Source organism: Suillus subaureus (genome assembly GCF_016647635.1).
Source record: "Suillus subaureus strain MN1 chromosome Unknown BJ212scaffold_50, whole genome shotgun sequence".
NCBI classification, from domain to species: Eukaryota; Fungi; Basidiomycota; class Agaricomycetes; order Boletales; family Suillaceae; genus Suillus; species Suillus subaureus.
This window is the reverse complement of record NW_024538606.1, coordinates 173,237-188,659: the sequence shown is the minus strand read 5'-3', so window position 1 is coordinate 188,659 and position 15,423 is coordinate 173,237. Positions and strand designations below refer to the sequence as shown.

The 15,423-nt window shown below is 44.4% G+C and overlaps 4 protein-coding genes across 4 annotated transcripts; 2 read left to right on the top strand and 2 right to left on the bottom strand.

Annotated features, from left to right (window-relative positions):
- Window positions 1-649: 649 nt before the first annotated feature.
- BJ212DRAFT_1303905 (uncharacterized protein) lies at window positions 650-3,602 on the top strand (the record flags this gene model as incomplete). Its single annotated transcript, XM_041333517.1, has 9 exons — window positions 650-744; window positions 788-1,212; window positions 1,311-1,358; window positions 1,751-1,924; window positions 1,971-2,494; window positions 2,549-2,625; window positions 2,840-2,906; window positions 2,965-3,117; window positions 3,237-3,602. 9 exons carry the CDS (start codon window positions 650-652, stop codon window positions 3,600-3,602), a joined length of 1,929 nt encoding a protein of 642 aa, XP_041187485.1.
- Window positions 3,603-4,318: 716 nt separating this feature from the next.
- BJ212DRAFT_1303904 (uncharacterized protein) lies at window positions 4,319-8,528 on the bottom strand (the record flags this gene model as incomplete). The annotated part of the gene is made up of 16 exons (XM_041333516.1): window positions 4,319-4,371; window positions 4,506-4,615; window positions 4,716-4,744; window positions 4,780-4,842; window positions 4,902-4,951; window positions 5,182-6,210; window positions 6,257-6,492; window positions 6,550-6,953; window positions 7,007-7,216; window positions 7,257-7,279; window positions 7,635-7,885; window positions 7,943-8,014; window positions 8,066-8,116; window positions 8,169-8,276; window positions 8,333-8,389; window positions 8,449-8,528. The coding sequence occupies 16 exons, from the start codon at window positions 8,526-8,528 to the stop codon at window positions 4,319-4,321; spliced, it is 2,826 nt and encodes a 941-aa protein (XP_041187484.1).
- Window positions 8,529-8,922: 394 nt separating this feature from the next.
- On the bottom strand, window positions 8,923-9,658 carry BJ212DRAFT_1303903 (uncharacterized protein; the record flags this gene model as incomplete). The annotated part of the gene is made up of 4 exons (XM_041333515.1): window positions 8,923-8,997; window positions 9,057-9,174; window positions 9,333-9,591; window positions 9,649-9,658. The coding sequence occupies 4 exons, from the start codon at window positions 9,656-9,658 to the stop codon at window positions 8,923-8,925; spliced, it is 462 nt and encodes a 153-aa protein (XP_041187483.1).
- A 1,472-nt stretch (window positions 9,659-11,130) lies between these two features.
- BJ212DRAFT_1449520 (uncharacterized protein) lies at window positions 11,131-12,982 on the top strand (the record flags this gene model as incomplete). The annotated part of the gene is made up of 7 exons (XM_041338708.1): window positions 11,131-11,133; window positions 11,508-11,684; window positions 11,776-12,105; window positions 12,156-12,349; window positions 12,402-12,547; window positions 12,678-12,768; window positions 12,817-12,982. The coding sequence occupies 7 exons, from the start codon at window positions 11,131-11,133 to the stop codon at window positions 12,980-12,982; spliced, it is 1,107 nt and encodes a 368-aa protein (XP_041187482.1).
- Between the last annotated feature and the right edge of the window lie 2,441 nt (window positions 12,983-15,423).

Genomic DNA, 15,423 nt, shown 5'->3' with positions numbered 1-15,423 from the left:
CAGAACTTGATACTCACATCATATAGCTTTGATTTGGATTTGCTGCTGCCCAGTCTGTGATTGGACGAGTTTGACTGGCATGCAAACCTGCAAAGTCTTTCAAAGTCTGCATACAATGCATCTCCATGGTATACTGTGCCAGCCTGATAGCAGTGCAGTTAGCAGTGCACTTGTATTCTGTAGGTCGCCTGCGAGACAACAATGGAATTTGTGCCCTCATCTCCTGTCTCCTCTCCTCCTTGATCAAGCAGTCCTGCCCCAACCAACTCAAGCTCGGCAACTTGTGTTGAACCAATTCCCTTTGATTTTTCAAAGAAGACAATCCACTCTACCCATGAACCCCCTCGCTGGATGACCTCTGACATATGTTCTGGTTCTAATACAGGTTCTCCCCAGGCTCCCCTCTCCCCAGTAGATGAGGTGCCTAGACCTCATCAGGCAAACCAGAGTATATTATATGATGTACCTAAATCTCCAAGTATGAAGTGGAGCATACTGCACAGGCATTTCCTCAAATCTCCCTCTCACCGTGGAAAACCTGGCCTCAAATCTCCTTCCTGGCATGGAAAATCCCCCATGAAACTCTTCGCATCTCCTTCCTGTTGTGGGCAGTACCTATGCGAGCGAATGTCTCAGAAACACATTCCATATGCTTTCTGTCCAGCTCTGCTGGAGCTTCAATTTGCAGCCCGTGTATCAGGACAAGGATCTAGGCCAGAGTTCATGGCTGAAGAAATCCATCAGGTATGTTTCTTATTATTGAATATTTTTAGACATTATCTGATAGGTCAAAGCAGGAGGAAATAATTTCTAAGGGCTTCTCAAATTTGAGCCTCACAACATTGTACCAACTGTTTAAATCAAAGCTTGCTGGCTGGGAAGCTGCATGCCAACATCTTGTAACAATGACATGGGAGCTTGAGGTGTCAGAGTGGTACATGACATTCCTGGATGGCTTGTATCATGAGAACAAAGATTGTCTCCTCTTCAGTGATGAAGAGTTGAAACGAATCAGGAATGTTTTCGCTGACTGGTCACAAGAAGAAATTGATGACGATGTGAATTACCTTCAAGCTGTTTATGACGACAACTGTGAGATACTTCGTGCTGTCACTGCCCAAGCAGATGTACTCAAGAAACACTTAGGCTCACGTGCATTGGAAGATGTATTGGGTTCCATGGGGAAGTCTTCCCATTATCTGCAATTCGTTGGTAAACCCAGTCTGTCTTCTGATACAGATGATAGCATGGATGATGATGAGGGAACTGATGATGACAATGATGAGGAAGATGATCGTATCCATGGCTAGTTGCAGTTGCCCAGCCCTTCCCAATCTGTACTGATGCCTTCAATCTTGGTATGTAAATTTACTAATTGCCGGGTCATTTTGTTCCACACTGATTCATATCTTAGTTGATAACCGCCTGTTGATTCAGATTGCACCATTCACATATAGCTTCTTGAAGCGCCACCCTTTTCAATTTACTTCTTACCCCTTACCCATCTATTCAGTTGTGCTTCTGGAACATGGCCTTTTTCCCCATCCGCTTCTTATGGTTTGCCCTTAAATCTCCCCATTTGATTTGCACATGTTTTATTTTCCCCAGCACACATTTCATTTCCCCCAGTCTGTAAATTGTGTACCAAGTTTGTGTCTCTTTCTTGTGTAAGATGAAATTGAATCAAGCAGTACATGTCTTTTCTGACGTACAATTGTTTCTGTCTTCTTAACCACCACCTGGATGCCAGGTGTGCGTAATTCACAGCACAAGGGCAAGACTAAGATCCCCAAACCAACTAGGGAATCAGGGCTTAATCTGTCCAGTTTACCAGCAGTTGACCAACTCAACCTTCCCACAGAACAACCTCAAATGTCAGCTTTTGATTTCAATCCCTATGGACAAACTCAACTACAGTGGCAAGGTAAGTGGATCTTATGGAGTCTACTGATCGCTAATCGGTCGCACAGGCATGCAGCAACCCTCTTATGGCAATCAAAACCAGCCATTGTATGGTCATGCGCAGGACCAGGCTCCTGCACAGGAGCAATCATTATACGGAGATAGGGAGGAGCAGGGGCAATCGTTATATGGAGACGCTCAAGACCATGGGCAGGCATGGTATGGAGGCATGCAGGGCCCATCAACTTATGGAGACGTGCAGGGCCCATCAATTTATGGAGATGCACAGGGCCCATCAACTTATGGAGATGTGCAGGGCCTGTCATTTTATGAGCAAGACCTATCGTTGAATGCTGACAGACAGGAATATGACTCTTATGATCACTTCTGGGATGCACTCGACTCTGGTCCAACTGATTTCCCACCTGATGCTGGTCCTTCTGTCTATCCAGGAGTTACCACACCTGTTCCTCGATGGATTGAGGATGCTCCTGACAAAGGCATCAGCATTATAGATCAAGGAAACGGCCTGAGTCCCCTGGCCTCGGACCTGGCACTGATCCGACAGGGGCAAATCCCTCCCTCGGAGGTTGTACACATAAGTTCTTTTTTCTGTTTCATTAATGCTCATTCAAAATCTATGTAGACAATGGGGCCTGCATGGACAATGACGATGCACACAGTCCAGCGTGCAAATATGCCTCCAACACCATACCTTATATTGTGAACCCCTACCATCACTGATACACAAACACACAGTGCCATTGCTGAATGACATGAGACACCAAGTGATGCCACAGATGAAATGTCATTGTTGGCCGCAGTATCTCAAAACGTCATTCATTTAACATTGGAGGTGATTTCCCAAATGATGAAAAGCACTAAAGTGTTGGTCACATGGGTCGTTTTCTTGAAAAACACAATGGTGTGCTTGAAGAAGAAAAAGCGGCATATCATTGATGAGGTTATTTGAGAGTCAGTCCCGCAATTCTTTGGGCCAAACGGTGAGTGTTTTCATATTATATACTACTTTGTCTAATAATCTTCACAGCTGTTTTCCAGGAATTCATAACCAGTGCACGCTGTCAGGTGGTCAGCAATGCACTATCTGTGAGATGTGGGAAGATGGTCAAATTTGCGCATGAAGGTGTCTGTGATGCATTTCAACTATTCCCCCTGCAAGGACATGCTTTACCAGCAGATCAGTATCATGCTGTGAGGGTCAACATATTTATACATGGAGACAATCCACTTGTGTTCATGCACAACATCTTTTTGATGAGGTATGTCAAACATTCCTCGTATCTAACTTTTACTTACCATGTCTTTTGTAGAATGGTAACATGATTATTCGCACAAAATTCCAGAGCCATTTCGTCATGGTGAATGTCATCCGATTTGTTTGGTACTGGGGATATGCGTCATTTCTTGGCAAGTCCCCCCTCAAGGCCATCAAATATGTTCTATGCGTAGCTGGCACAGCTACCCACTGCGCATTGCATGAACAGGGAAAGCACTCATTGGAAGTTGACCCCTTTGGTGGTCAAATCCACCAAAGCAAGTTCAACAAGATTCTCAATGTGATTGATCGTCTCACTCCTGCTGAGAAGGCCGAGCTCAAACAGTATTTGCAGTATGTGTTAGTGATTGGGCCATCGCAGGCACGAGACAACATGACATCTGACTCAGATTCGATGTAGATAGTAGTTTGTAGTAGATAGTAGCAGCATAGATAATCTATAGTACTAGTAGATCACACAGATCTTTTTGATAATCGAACCAATAATCGAGAATCTTGCATTGGATGTCTCCAAAGTGGTGTCAGGGTCTAGCTAACCAAAAACAAGTGTTTACAGATGCTGACCTCAGCTAACCAAAAAGCATTTCCACATGAGCATTTTGTGAGCGCCTTCAAACAATCTTTGTGGGAACTCACATTTACTGATGTTGTTCCTCCGTTCTTTCAGTTTCTTTATATTTGTCAGCTGACAGCGGTTGGTTGTTCCAGGTTGTTCCTTGGTTGTTTTTGTATCAGGTGACTTAATTTATTTTTATCCAGTGTTTAATTTAGTGCATGCACTGTTTTTAGGTTCATGCAGATGTATGTACAGTTCTTCAGCAGTTTGCGGGTGGCTGAGCTAGCACTTTGGGCAATTCTAAATTCATTAGGCCCAGTGAAGATGTATGTACAGTACTTTGGCAGTTTGCGGGTGGCTGCTTGGATTTATTTTAGCCCACACTGTTTTTAGGTTCATGCAGACATATGTACAGTTCTTTGGCAGTTTGTGGGTGGCTGAGCTAGAACCTTGGGCAATTCAACCATTCATTTGCTAGGCCATAGCACTCAGGTCAACTCAAGATGCTCATTTTGACTCTCAACTTTTTCTTTGCAGGTGGCTGAGCTAGCACCTTGGAACTATTCATTAAACCTCGTGGAACATTCCGGGCCTCCAATTTTTCCCAACAATGCTGGGCCATAGCACTCAGATCAACTCAAGACACTCATTTCGACTCTCAACTTTCTCAGGGATTGCTCAGTGAGTGAATAGATTGATTTTTTGAGTGTTCTAACAGGGTTTTATTCATTTTTCAGTGTTACTTACCGACAGGGTGCTGCACACTATTGCACCAGCTATCACCCTCCTGAACTTCCAAACATTCCTGTGCCACTGTTGCATGGTGCACCACATGCCTTCCACATGCCTTGGGAGAGCTAGGGCATGAAGTCTTCAGTTGATCATGCCACTGAAGTTCAGTTTACAGTGGGGGAGGACCTTTCTGTACTCTGACCTCTAGTGTATGTCTGAGCCTACCAGCCATGCTGTACAGGACCTTTTGGTACCTGAATATAATACATTTGTCCCGATCTAAACATACTGGCCATGTTGCATGAAGAGTTTGCGTGATTATAATACATTTGTCCTGATCTAAATGTACTGGCTGCATCGCATGAAGAGTTTGTGTGATTTCAATATACATTTGTCCCAAAATAAACTTACTGGCCACATCGCACGAAGAGTTTGCATGGTGTCACTAAGGTCACCAGTATCTTTTAAAAACAGTATTAAGTGTGAAGGACCGGTCTTTTTTTACTCTCTCAAGACAATTAAATTTCAAGATATATGTTATGTACACACAATCTCTAAGGCATTTAGATCAATAGTAATTCAAGAAAGACTCAACCAATTGCATTGGCAGTGGCAGCTCGAGTGGATTGAAATTGTTATCATTTCCCTCAGCCAGAAGAGACAGCCTGTGGCAGATCTCTCTCTCCTGTACATCGAGCCTTTTTCTGATGCTTTGCTGGAGGTTCATCGGAGGGAACAGCTTGTGGCAGATCTGTCTCTCCTGCACATGCACATGGAGCCTTTTTGGGAGTTGCAAGTACACCTGGTGAGGGTGTGACAGCAGGTGTAGTAGTAGTGGGTGCAGCTGATGAGGGTGTGGTAGCAGGTATGATAGTTGTTGGTGCAGCTGGCAAGGGTGTAGCAGAGGGTGTGGTGGATGACACAAACACAGGTGAATGGGTGATGGCGGGCATGGTGCTAGGAGTGATAGTGGGTGTGGTGCCAGAATTGGGTGTGGTGGAGGATGCAACTGCAGGTGAATGGGCAATCATAGGCATTGTGCTAGGAGTGATGGTGGGCGTTGTGCCAGAATTGGGTGTGGTGGATGATGCAACCGCAGGTGAATGAGTGATCATGGGTGTCGTGCTAGGAGTGATGGCAGGTGTGGTAAAAGGAGTAGTAGCAAGTGAGGAAGCAGCCAAAGTGGGTGTGGTAGAGGCAGGCACTGTGGGCGAAGAGAATCTAATAAAATTGTCGAACTGATAATGAATGCATGGGGGGGAACAGACCATTCCTGTGATAGTCTTCTGAGATTGCATAGTTTTGAGTGCATCATCAAAACTCTCAAGATTTGAATCCAGATTAAGAAATGCAGTAGGGACAGGTATAGGGTCTAGAATGAGTGGCGGAAGCAGTGGTGGACAGAAGGGGACATAGCCCTCCAGCATGGGGAGTATGGGCATATTCAGCTCTTGGTCGATCTCATCAGCAGGCAGGTTTCGGAAGAAATGTTCTTCATCTGGCTCAGGAACTACCTCTTCTTGTTCTAGGTGTGAGGAAAGGAGGATAGATGCTAACTCTGGCTGTAAGGATGTGGTGTGCGAACCATGTAATGTATCAGGCACTGTGGTCATAGGTGTTGGAGAATTGTTTGTGGGAATTTCATCTGGAGCGGTGGAAATGCAGAAGAGATCTTGGGCCTCAAGACTCTCTGCTGCTTTATTCAAAGTCCCAGCTTCAGCTAGATATTATCAACTTGATGTTTGAGAGAATAGTTGAATACATACGGAAAACATGAGAAACAAACTCATAGTAGGGTATCATGACATTATCATTAAACTTTGCAAATGCATGATTAAAGCGATTACCAAGCTTCGTCAACCCTACATGCAAGCTGCTGACATCAATTGCACCTCCATTTGATGGGTCAGGGCCACCAAGAAGGACACTGAAAGTCCATCCTGTGGCCTTGTGAAGCTCTCCAAAGAAGGTCGAGAGAATTTCAGTAAGTCTTGGTATAATTCTGTGTTCAATTCAATTAGCAAAGTAGCAGGAGGCGAAGAGAATTCGGAACACTTACAGATCATTTGTCACCTCAGATGATTTTTCCCCCTTTGCTGCCTCACATGCTGCTTCCCTCATCTCTCTCGTAAGTTGGGATATTTCCTCCTTCACCTCAGCAGACTCATTCTCCCAGCATCGGTCAACATGCTTTTGAACCACCTGAAGGTTCGTCTTCTTGGGATCGGGGGCATTGGGTTGTTCTTTGATGGCATTTAGCTCGTCTTTCACACTGGCCTGGACTTGAGTAGCATAGTACTTTTTAGCATAGACTTCCATTTCCTTAAGAGGACATTTCCGACCGGTCATGGGTCCTTTGATGATATTGCAGAGAAGTTTGTGGACAGCCAAATTGCCTGCTGCAGCTGCCTTGTGGCTGGGCCTTGAATTGCCATAATCATCATGGAACTTCACAGTCAAGCGCTGGACAGTGTGATGTAAGTCCTTAATCATGCACACACAAAGGAGAAACAAACCTTCTGAAGTGCAATTTTGAATTGGTCTTCCTCCTCTAATTGAGCCGCAGTTAGAGCTTGATCCATAGGAATTGCTGGAAACAAAGAAGCCCTCGCAGGCCATTGCTCTTCCCATTTTTTGAAGAAGGGTTGCCAGAAAGTGGTATAGTTACCCTTCTTTTGGCATTTGAGGTACTCATCCTCAAAAGTGGCATTGAAGACCAGTTGGTCCTGTGTTAGCCATGTATGTGGTGCCATCTATTCACTTTACAATGAGCATGTCATAACATATGACTATGATTAATTTTAAACCATTTGTCATGACATACCTTTAAAGTTTTTAAGATTCCATCATGTCAATTGATGCCAAGGTTAACGCATAATGTCTAATGATAGCCAACACCAATTTTCAAGTTCGGACTTTCCCGCACGGCTTTCATAGTATATGGTACACAAACATGCGAACATTGGGTGAATGAAGCTCTATAGTATGTAGTACCTAGTTGTATTTAGGGCTACTAAGGAATAATGTTGCATTGGGTGATCTGATAGTGTAGTCTATGCTGCTCATGTGCTTCAACTAAGGAATCTACACCTAACATAGCATGAGCAAACACGTCTCCCAAGTCTGCCAGAGCCCCGCACACACAAGACACAGAACTATGTGCACAACTGAGGTCCTGGCCTGTCCCACATTCCTCAATAATGTTGTTTTCTATGTTTTGTGCATGTAGAAGGAGGTCTTCCAGCCCATTGTGAGCAGCCCACAGGACATCCAATGAATCTGGCTCATCCGGTTTTGCTATGAAGAGCTCACACAGGCCCTCGACCAATGCCACTGTGCTTGAAGACCCAATAATGGCCTGCAAGCTGGTGTCAATGTCATCGCACAGCCTTGCCCTTGATTGAGTTCATTTAGCCTTATTAAATACTCCCGAAATGAATGAGACCACATACCATTTGTTTCTGCGTCTGTTGTTTGCATCTTGCACGGACCATGTTGGTTTGAGGCTACTGGTATTGTCCAAGCTGGGTGATCAGGTAAGTGACAATAATATTATAGTTGTGTGAGCAATGTACACCTTTGAATTTGACTTGTTCTGATATTTGATATGGATCTCCTCACGGTTACTAGGTATTGAATATTCAAGTGGTTTGAGACATCAATTCAACGTCAACATACCAATCATAATAGGCTTTCTGGGATTGGCATGCGGCTTCAAGTTTCTCTTCAGCAGTATAGTGTAAGCATGGCTGTCCTACACTGGCAGGCCTACCATGACCACACAGCCTAGAAGTTAGGCGACTCAGATGTTCAGATATTCAAGCAGCTGGTATGTATCTTACCTATCTTGCTTCCCCTTGTATATCTCTTTCTTTTGCAAACATAGCTTATCGCAATGACTGTGTAATTGGGTCCACCATCATCAATAGAAATGATGATAAGAAAGTGAGTGAAGTACCGTGCATAGTAAGCTCGTTTATAAGCACATGCAGCTTCTGCCTTTTCTTCTTCGGTGTTGTGTAGATGTGGTCGTGCCATGTGTATAAAAGTGGGTTGAAATTAAGTCAGCTGAGACACTCAATATATGTGTAGGAGTTTTGAACGTATCATGTAGGAGATCAATTTGGATTTTTATGTGATTTTATCCTACCACTATCCTACCATCCCTCATTTGAACTCAAAATCAATCACAAAAATATCATTAGGGTTGCTTGCCTCCAAGTCTTATATTTTATACCCTGGCACACCTGTGCTGCTACTAACCAGTCTTGAAACTCGTTAATCACAAAAATATTGTTTTTATTGCTCGCCTCTGAGTCTTGTACCCTGGCACACCTGTGCTGCTACTAACCACTTTTGAAGCTCATCAATATTGTTTTTATTGCTTGCCTCCGAGTCCTATATCTTATACCCTGGCACACCTGTGCCACTACTAACCAGTCTTGAAACATGTTTGGATCAAATGAAGCACACTGACATTTAAGAAACACCACTCAATTTGCAACAGCTATGGACATACGCAACATACAATGTTCTAACTAAATGATCAATGACGTGCTACAATACCTGCAAAGCATCACCATGATCAATTGCACCCTTCAAAATGTTGATGCCTTGTTCAATACAATCCACCTTGTGATAGATGGTGTGAGAGATGCCAAGCACTTTGGGACTGGTTGCATCCCTACCATGAAGAAATTAGCTGCTGAACATGAGAAATTCAAAAGAAATCTAGCTAACCAGCCTGAAAAGATGCCAATATAGTGACCTCTAGTAACATAATAGAGGGGTGAGTTGGCATCAACCGGCACATTGAAGTAGGTGCCGCAGTAGTGGACCAACCTGGAGTCATTTGCAAGTGCAATGGCTGCAATGTCTGCCTCATTGTCATCAGGGGAGTTGTATTCCTCATAATCGACATAGATAGTGATATGTTCTGCAGGGTCCATGGTGGGGGCAATGGGAGGAGCAGCAGGGACAACAATGGGGGCAGAAGCAGCACTAGGGGAAGCCACTGCACCAGGAGAAGCAACTGGCACAGCTTCAGCAAGTGGCATTTCAATGCTGGCAGGGCCCAGGCCCATTTCAGCAGTGAGATTATCTGTGACATCATCAAAGCTAAGTGAGCAATTGAAATTAAAAAAATCAATGGATTCACCATTGGACATGTCTCCACCAGTACAGGTGCCAGTGCCATCTAAGGACTGACATAAAGCCTTCCGATCATCGAGGGATAGACATTGCAGGAAATCGATGAGACCATCCAGTCAAACAGATACCACAGTATCTGTTCGACTGGAGGAAGGCAAGTTCTGAGTCATAACAGCGAGTTCAATGAGACACCTTGAGTAGATGAATGATGTATCACTCACTGCAATCCAAATATATACTCAATAAGCCGGGAGAGTCAGACTTGAAGAAATGGAGGATCACTCCATGATTTGAGAGATGGCAGAGGATCACTGTCAAAGTGTCAGATATTAGTAATAATGAGCAAACAATACCTGTGTGTTATCTACCTGTGTAGTTATCACATAGTTAGATGTGAAGACAAGAGAATCAAGTAGAACCAACACTGAGTAATATCAATGGTGATGTGAGTGGTGAAACTATGATTGAGGGGAGAGGAGAGACAAAACAAGCATGATTTATGTAATCAAGTCAAGTGTGCAAGCATAATTAAAATCCAGGCTGGAGGATTTTCACATGACCTGATTACAAATCGGAGAATCGATAACCAATTGACAATGATAACACAGTTGAACTACATAATTATGTCAAAGTCTGGAACACTGAAGCTCTCAAGCTTCAAGATGTCAAGTATGGCTTCAGGTAAGTGAATTCTCAAACTAGTTGTTATTACTCAACTACTCAAGTACCGTCTACCAAAGCTTTTACGTTTGCCTGATGCCCCAGTACCAGAACCATTTCTGCGGTTCAATTCCCATTTGGTTCTTCTCATGAAGCAGATTACGTTGCATTGTCCATAGCATGTGGCCCTTGATATTCTGCATCAAGCCCAAGGTCAGTCACAGTGCATATCATATTCTCACCTGACTTACTGCCTGAAGAATCAGCATCTCCACCATCAATTTGGTGTGCATGCTGTTGCTCAACCGAATATGAACATTGGACCCAGGCCACAACTTCTGATGAAGTGGCCATAAGTAATCAAATTCAATATACATGGTCCACATGAATGGGATTGTCTCATCTGAGGTGAGAGGCCACTGCATATACCTCAGTATGTGATTGTTCAACCACTCCTTCTGAGCTGATGTGAAAATTGGCCTGCTGCTTGGTGTCTGGTTATATCATATGATATATGAACATGTTTCACTGGCCACATGCGCAGGGGGCAGATTGTTGTCTGTTTTCATTTAATGTCAGGTACATAGCAACATGACACTGTTAGTGGGCTTACTTCAATGGGGGCGCAATAGGTATTCAACAGTGGCCGGTGGGGGGACATCATCATTTGGTGATGTTTGCATGCTTCACAAGGTGGGTGAGGAAGAGGGACAAAATATTCAATTTTATGTACATGTGGGATCCTCCAATTGCAAATGGAGGATCCTCTTACTGCCCAACTTACTGCCCAACTATTGAACTAACAGATTGATTACAGTACACATGGCCCATGGTCGCCCTCCCAAGAGGCCCACAATTGAACGTGAGGCCTCTGTCCCCACCTCTATCAACCCCAAACCCCATCTCTTACCACTTCGTGCAGCAGAAATCACCACTGAAGGGAGCACACGGCTGCAAACACACTATGTTACTGGAATCCCCCCAAAAAATATGTCAAATGACAATGTATCTCTGATAGATGACTGGGTCGAGCATGCTGAGGACTCTCAATTCGATGCAACATTTGTGGAAGACCTTGTTGATGCTGTTTCTGTCAAGAAATGCAAACAGACTGCAGCAGTGGGTGTTCTTGCTTTGTTTTTGTTTAAGCATGCTACATAGCTTACTGGACTTTAGGATGCACCTTTGCTTGCCTGGATTCCAGAGCATGAAAACTTCCTGGATGAGATAATGCACCTCAATGGACGTGGGTCCAAGGGCATTACTTGTTTGTGTGGTGGAGTACTGCCTCAATTCTGGTGCTATGACTGTCATGGCACTCAAATGTTCTGTCATGAATGCACACTTCTTAACCATGTGTATCATCCTTTGCATAGGATTGAGGTATGTTTCACACTTATTTTGGCATCGACTTGTAACTGATCATTGTCAGATGTGAAATGGGTCTTTTTTTCAACATATCACGCTCAAAAAGCTCAGTGTTCGAGTACAACTTGGCCATAACCCAGGAGAAAGGTGCTACAACCCTCATCCTTCTGCTGGTGATGATTTCATGGTCATTAGGCTTGATGGCATCCACGAAATTGCACTGGACTTCTGTGGCTGTGCCTCAGCTCAGGTTCAGTACAGGCAACTACTATGTATGTGGTGGTATCCAGCAACCATCTCAGAGCCTCGAACTGCAGCAACCTTCATGGTTCTGCAGCATTTTCATATTTTATCTTTCAAGAGCAAGGTGTCCGCTTACAAGTTCTACCATTCACTTGCCAGGCATACTGACAATTCTGGGTTAGTAGCAATCAGGGTGAGTATTTTAGTCTACTCTTGTGACTTTCTAATGTTGATATATTCTAGGATCAGTATTCTGCTTTCATGCGGATGATACGCCAATGGGGTAACCTCAAACAACTTGCCCGTGGAGGAAGGGGACATGACCCTGCCGGCATTAATGCTACAGCCAAAGGCGAATTAGCTGTTCTATGCCCCATGTGTCCACAACCCAGCAAGAATCTTCCCCCAGATTGGGAGAAGGAGCCGCTGTTTATCAGGTAAGATGTCAGTTTTTCCCTGGTTTTTTAAGCTCATACATTTTCTGAGCAGATGGAAATATGCATTGTTTGTTGCGATTGATGCTAACTTCAGGCTCAAGCACAAGGCAGTATCATCTGATGCTGCTGACCCTAGCCTCAATGCTGGATGGGCGTATTTTGTGCAGGAGGGTGCATACAAGTCTTACCTTGCAGATTGTGCTACCAAAAAGCAAGAGGTAAGGAATGCGATTTTTGTGGGAATTTATCGACTTATATTTTTTTCTGTAGTGAAGCACATGTGTAAGCCATAATGCAGTCAACATGGCGGATACCAAGTCCTCTTGAGGGCTTGCTGCAACAGGTGTCAGGACAATCAACTGTGCAAGACATGACACGAAGCTTCCCAATGGTGTTGGAGACCTTCAGAAAGGGGAATGGTATGTGTTATATTGTATTTGGAATTCTTTATAGCTGATGTTATGTAGGTACATCAACATGGACTATATCATGTGCTCTGCACTCCTCATCTTTGCAATGTCTATGATCAACATTTCATATGACATTGCCTGCCAGTGGCACAAGAGACTTTGGACTTGGATGGAAACCATGCCAGATCGGCTTTCCACCCCTCATGAATCCCCCCTTATATGATTTTTTGTGCCAAAGTTCCACATTCAAGCCCACGTTGATAAGTGTCGCACTAACTTCTCATTCAACTGGTCAAGATATGTGGGCTGAACAGACGGCAAAGCTCCAGAATGGGGCTGGTCCAATATCAATTGAGTGGCATCAAGTACCAAAGAGATGGGACTGGGCACACGTCGGGACACTCTTGATGATCACTTCGGTGATTGGAACTGGAAAAAAATAACAGTGTTAGGTGAGCAGCTTCTTTCTTCTAATGTCAAACTCTGACATGGACCTAGGGCGAACATTGCATAAGAAGATGGTTGAAGCCATCAAGTGGACAAAGGAGCACCCTGAAGCCCTCGCGGAATTGGAGAAGACTATCCAGCCAGCTCTCATCGCTCAATGGAAGGCAGAGGTAGAATCTTGGGAGGAGGATAACTCTTCTCCCAATCCCTTTGAAAACTGGTTTAATCATAAGTTGTCCTGCTGTTTTCATAGTGGTTGTTCTAATAAATGGTAGCAATCACACAGGCAGCCATACAACTACAACTCACTGAGCTTGAAGCCCAAGAACTTCAAGCTGGAATTAATGTCTCACTTCACACCAATATCTCTCCAAGCAGGTTGATTACTTTGGGCATGGATCTTGAAGATCAACAGTGTGTTTTATTTGATTGTTACACTATCTTGTACTGACAGTTCTACAGGGCACGCTTAAGATCCAGTCTTGCCAATGTCTCCCTCCATGATACTGATAAGCAGAAGGCCACAACACAAACTCAAATCACCTCCCTCCAGCGACAGCTTGATGCCTGGGCTCACATCCAGGAACTGTACATGCCAGTCGTCTGTCAACTCTGGCACTGATCATCCGAAGCTAGTGGATGGCTACAGGAGTTGAAACCTGAAGACTTCAACCTGTGGCTCCCTTCACAGCTCCCAGCTGACACCACCATAGATCAGAAGCTCGCTGGACATGAGTGGGAGCTACGCTATGCACAAGCCCTCGATGCCCTCAATGAAGTTTGTTCGCACCTCTGTCTCCAATCACACATGTACATGTACAAGGATAAGAATGTCCGTGGTCAAGCAGGTTCCACTCATGCAAAGAAAATTATAGATGCTGTAGAGTCAAGGAAGCAAGCCAGTGTACTGAAGTATAGATGCGCATGGAATGCCCTGCTGTTCCTTGGCTGCTGTCTTGAGAAGTGCGGATGGGAGGCCACTATGCAACTGCTTCTCAACAGTGATGTTAAACCTATGGGTGACATGGAACAGCAGGGGAGAGGAACCATCTCCTGGATTTGGTTAGACTCCCATGCTGATAACAGCTGCACAGAAAATGAACGTGTGCAAGATTGTACGTGTATGTTATGGTTTATTCACATTTATCTGATATTTTATTAGGTGTCCGCTTGGAATGGTGCAAGGCTCGTGCCCATGCCCACCATTGGTCTGAGGAGGTAGAACTACTAGTAGAAGAGATGAGATGAGTGCTAGTGTTTTTGAAGTGGCAAGGGTCCTGGTGGAAGGAACGCACGACACTCCGAACGCTCGACTCAGCACCTGCACAGGAAGGACTGACAGCATACATGTGTCACCAGTCTGCGCTGTGTCTGTCACTGATGACTGAGTTTCAAAGGTTGTGGAGTGATGTGCCTGCCCTTGTCTCTGGTAGTGTCCTTATTTTGGAGAGCAGTGAGGCAGACGCTCCTACCATTGATGCTCCCCCTATAGATAGAGATATATAATTAGCATTGTCTTTAATATTAATGACCAGAAAGAAGCAACACTGGAGAAGCACTAAGGGTACAGATCACAGATCGCAGAATGACAAAAACAAGACCTCAGATATGTCACATACAATGGATCTCAAGTCACATCCGATAGATCTCAGCTGACAGCACTTGGTGCAGGGAACTGAGGGGGCTGCAGGTATAAAAGATTGATGTATCACTGGGAGCTATGCCAGTGAGTAACTATTGTATCACATTTTTGCTACACTACTAGTAAGTGATACATTAATACCCCAGCTACTGGTGACAATGGTTTGAGGGTTCGAACCCATTCTGAACCTGGACCAAACTCTTGCAAAGGCATCCAGTTCAAGGTTCGGCCATCTTGCCTGAACCTGACCACTGGTCAAGTTCGGGGTTCGCAAATATGAGTTGACGAACCTGACCGAACTGAACTTCGGCAGCACTAATGCTGGAACTGTCATTTTAGACATGCTAGCCCTATCTATAATCACGTCTAATTAGACGCAATATGTGGGAGTCACAGGTGTTATATCCAAGGTTTTTTTTTCCTAGCCAAATCACTAGTACTGCCGAGTGCTGCGGAACTCGCTGAAGCACTGCAGTATCATAGGCAAACACCCCTACGTACCCAGTAAGGAACATCACATTACACCACTGTTACTAGTTAGTAACGGTTATGGTGACACATAGGTGTCAAAGAGA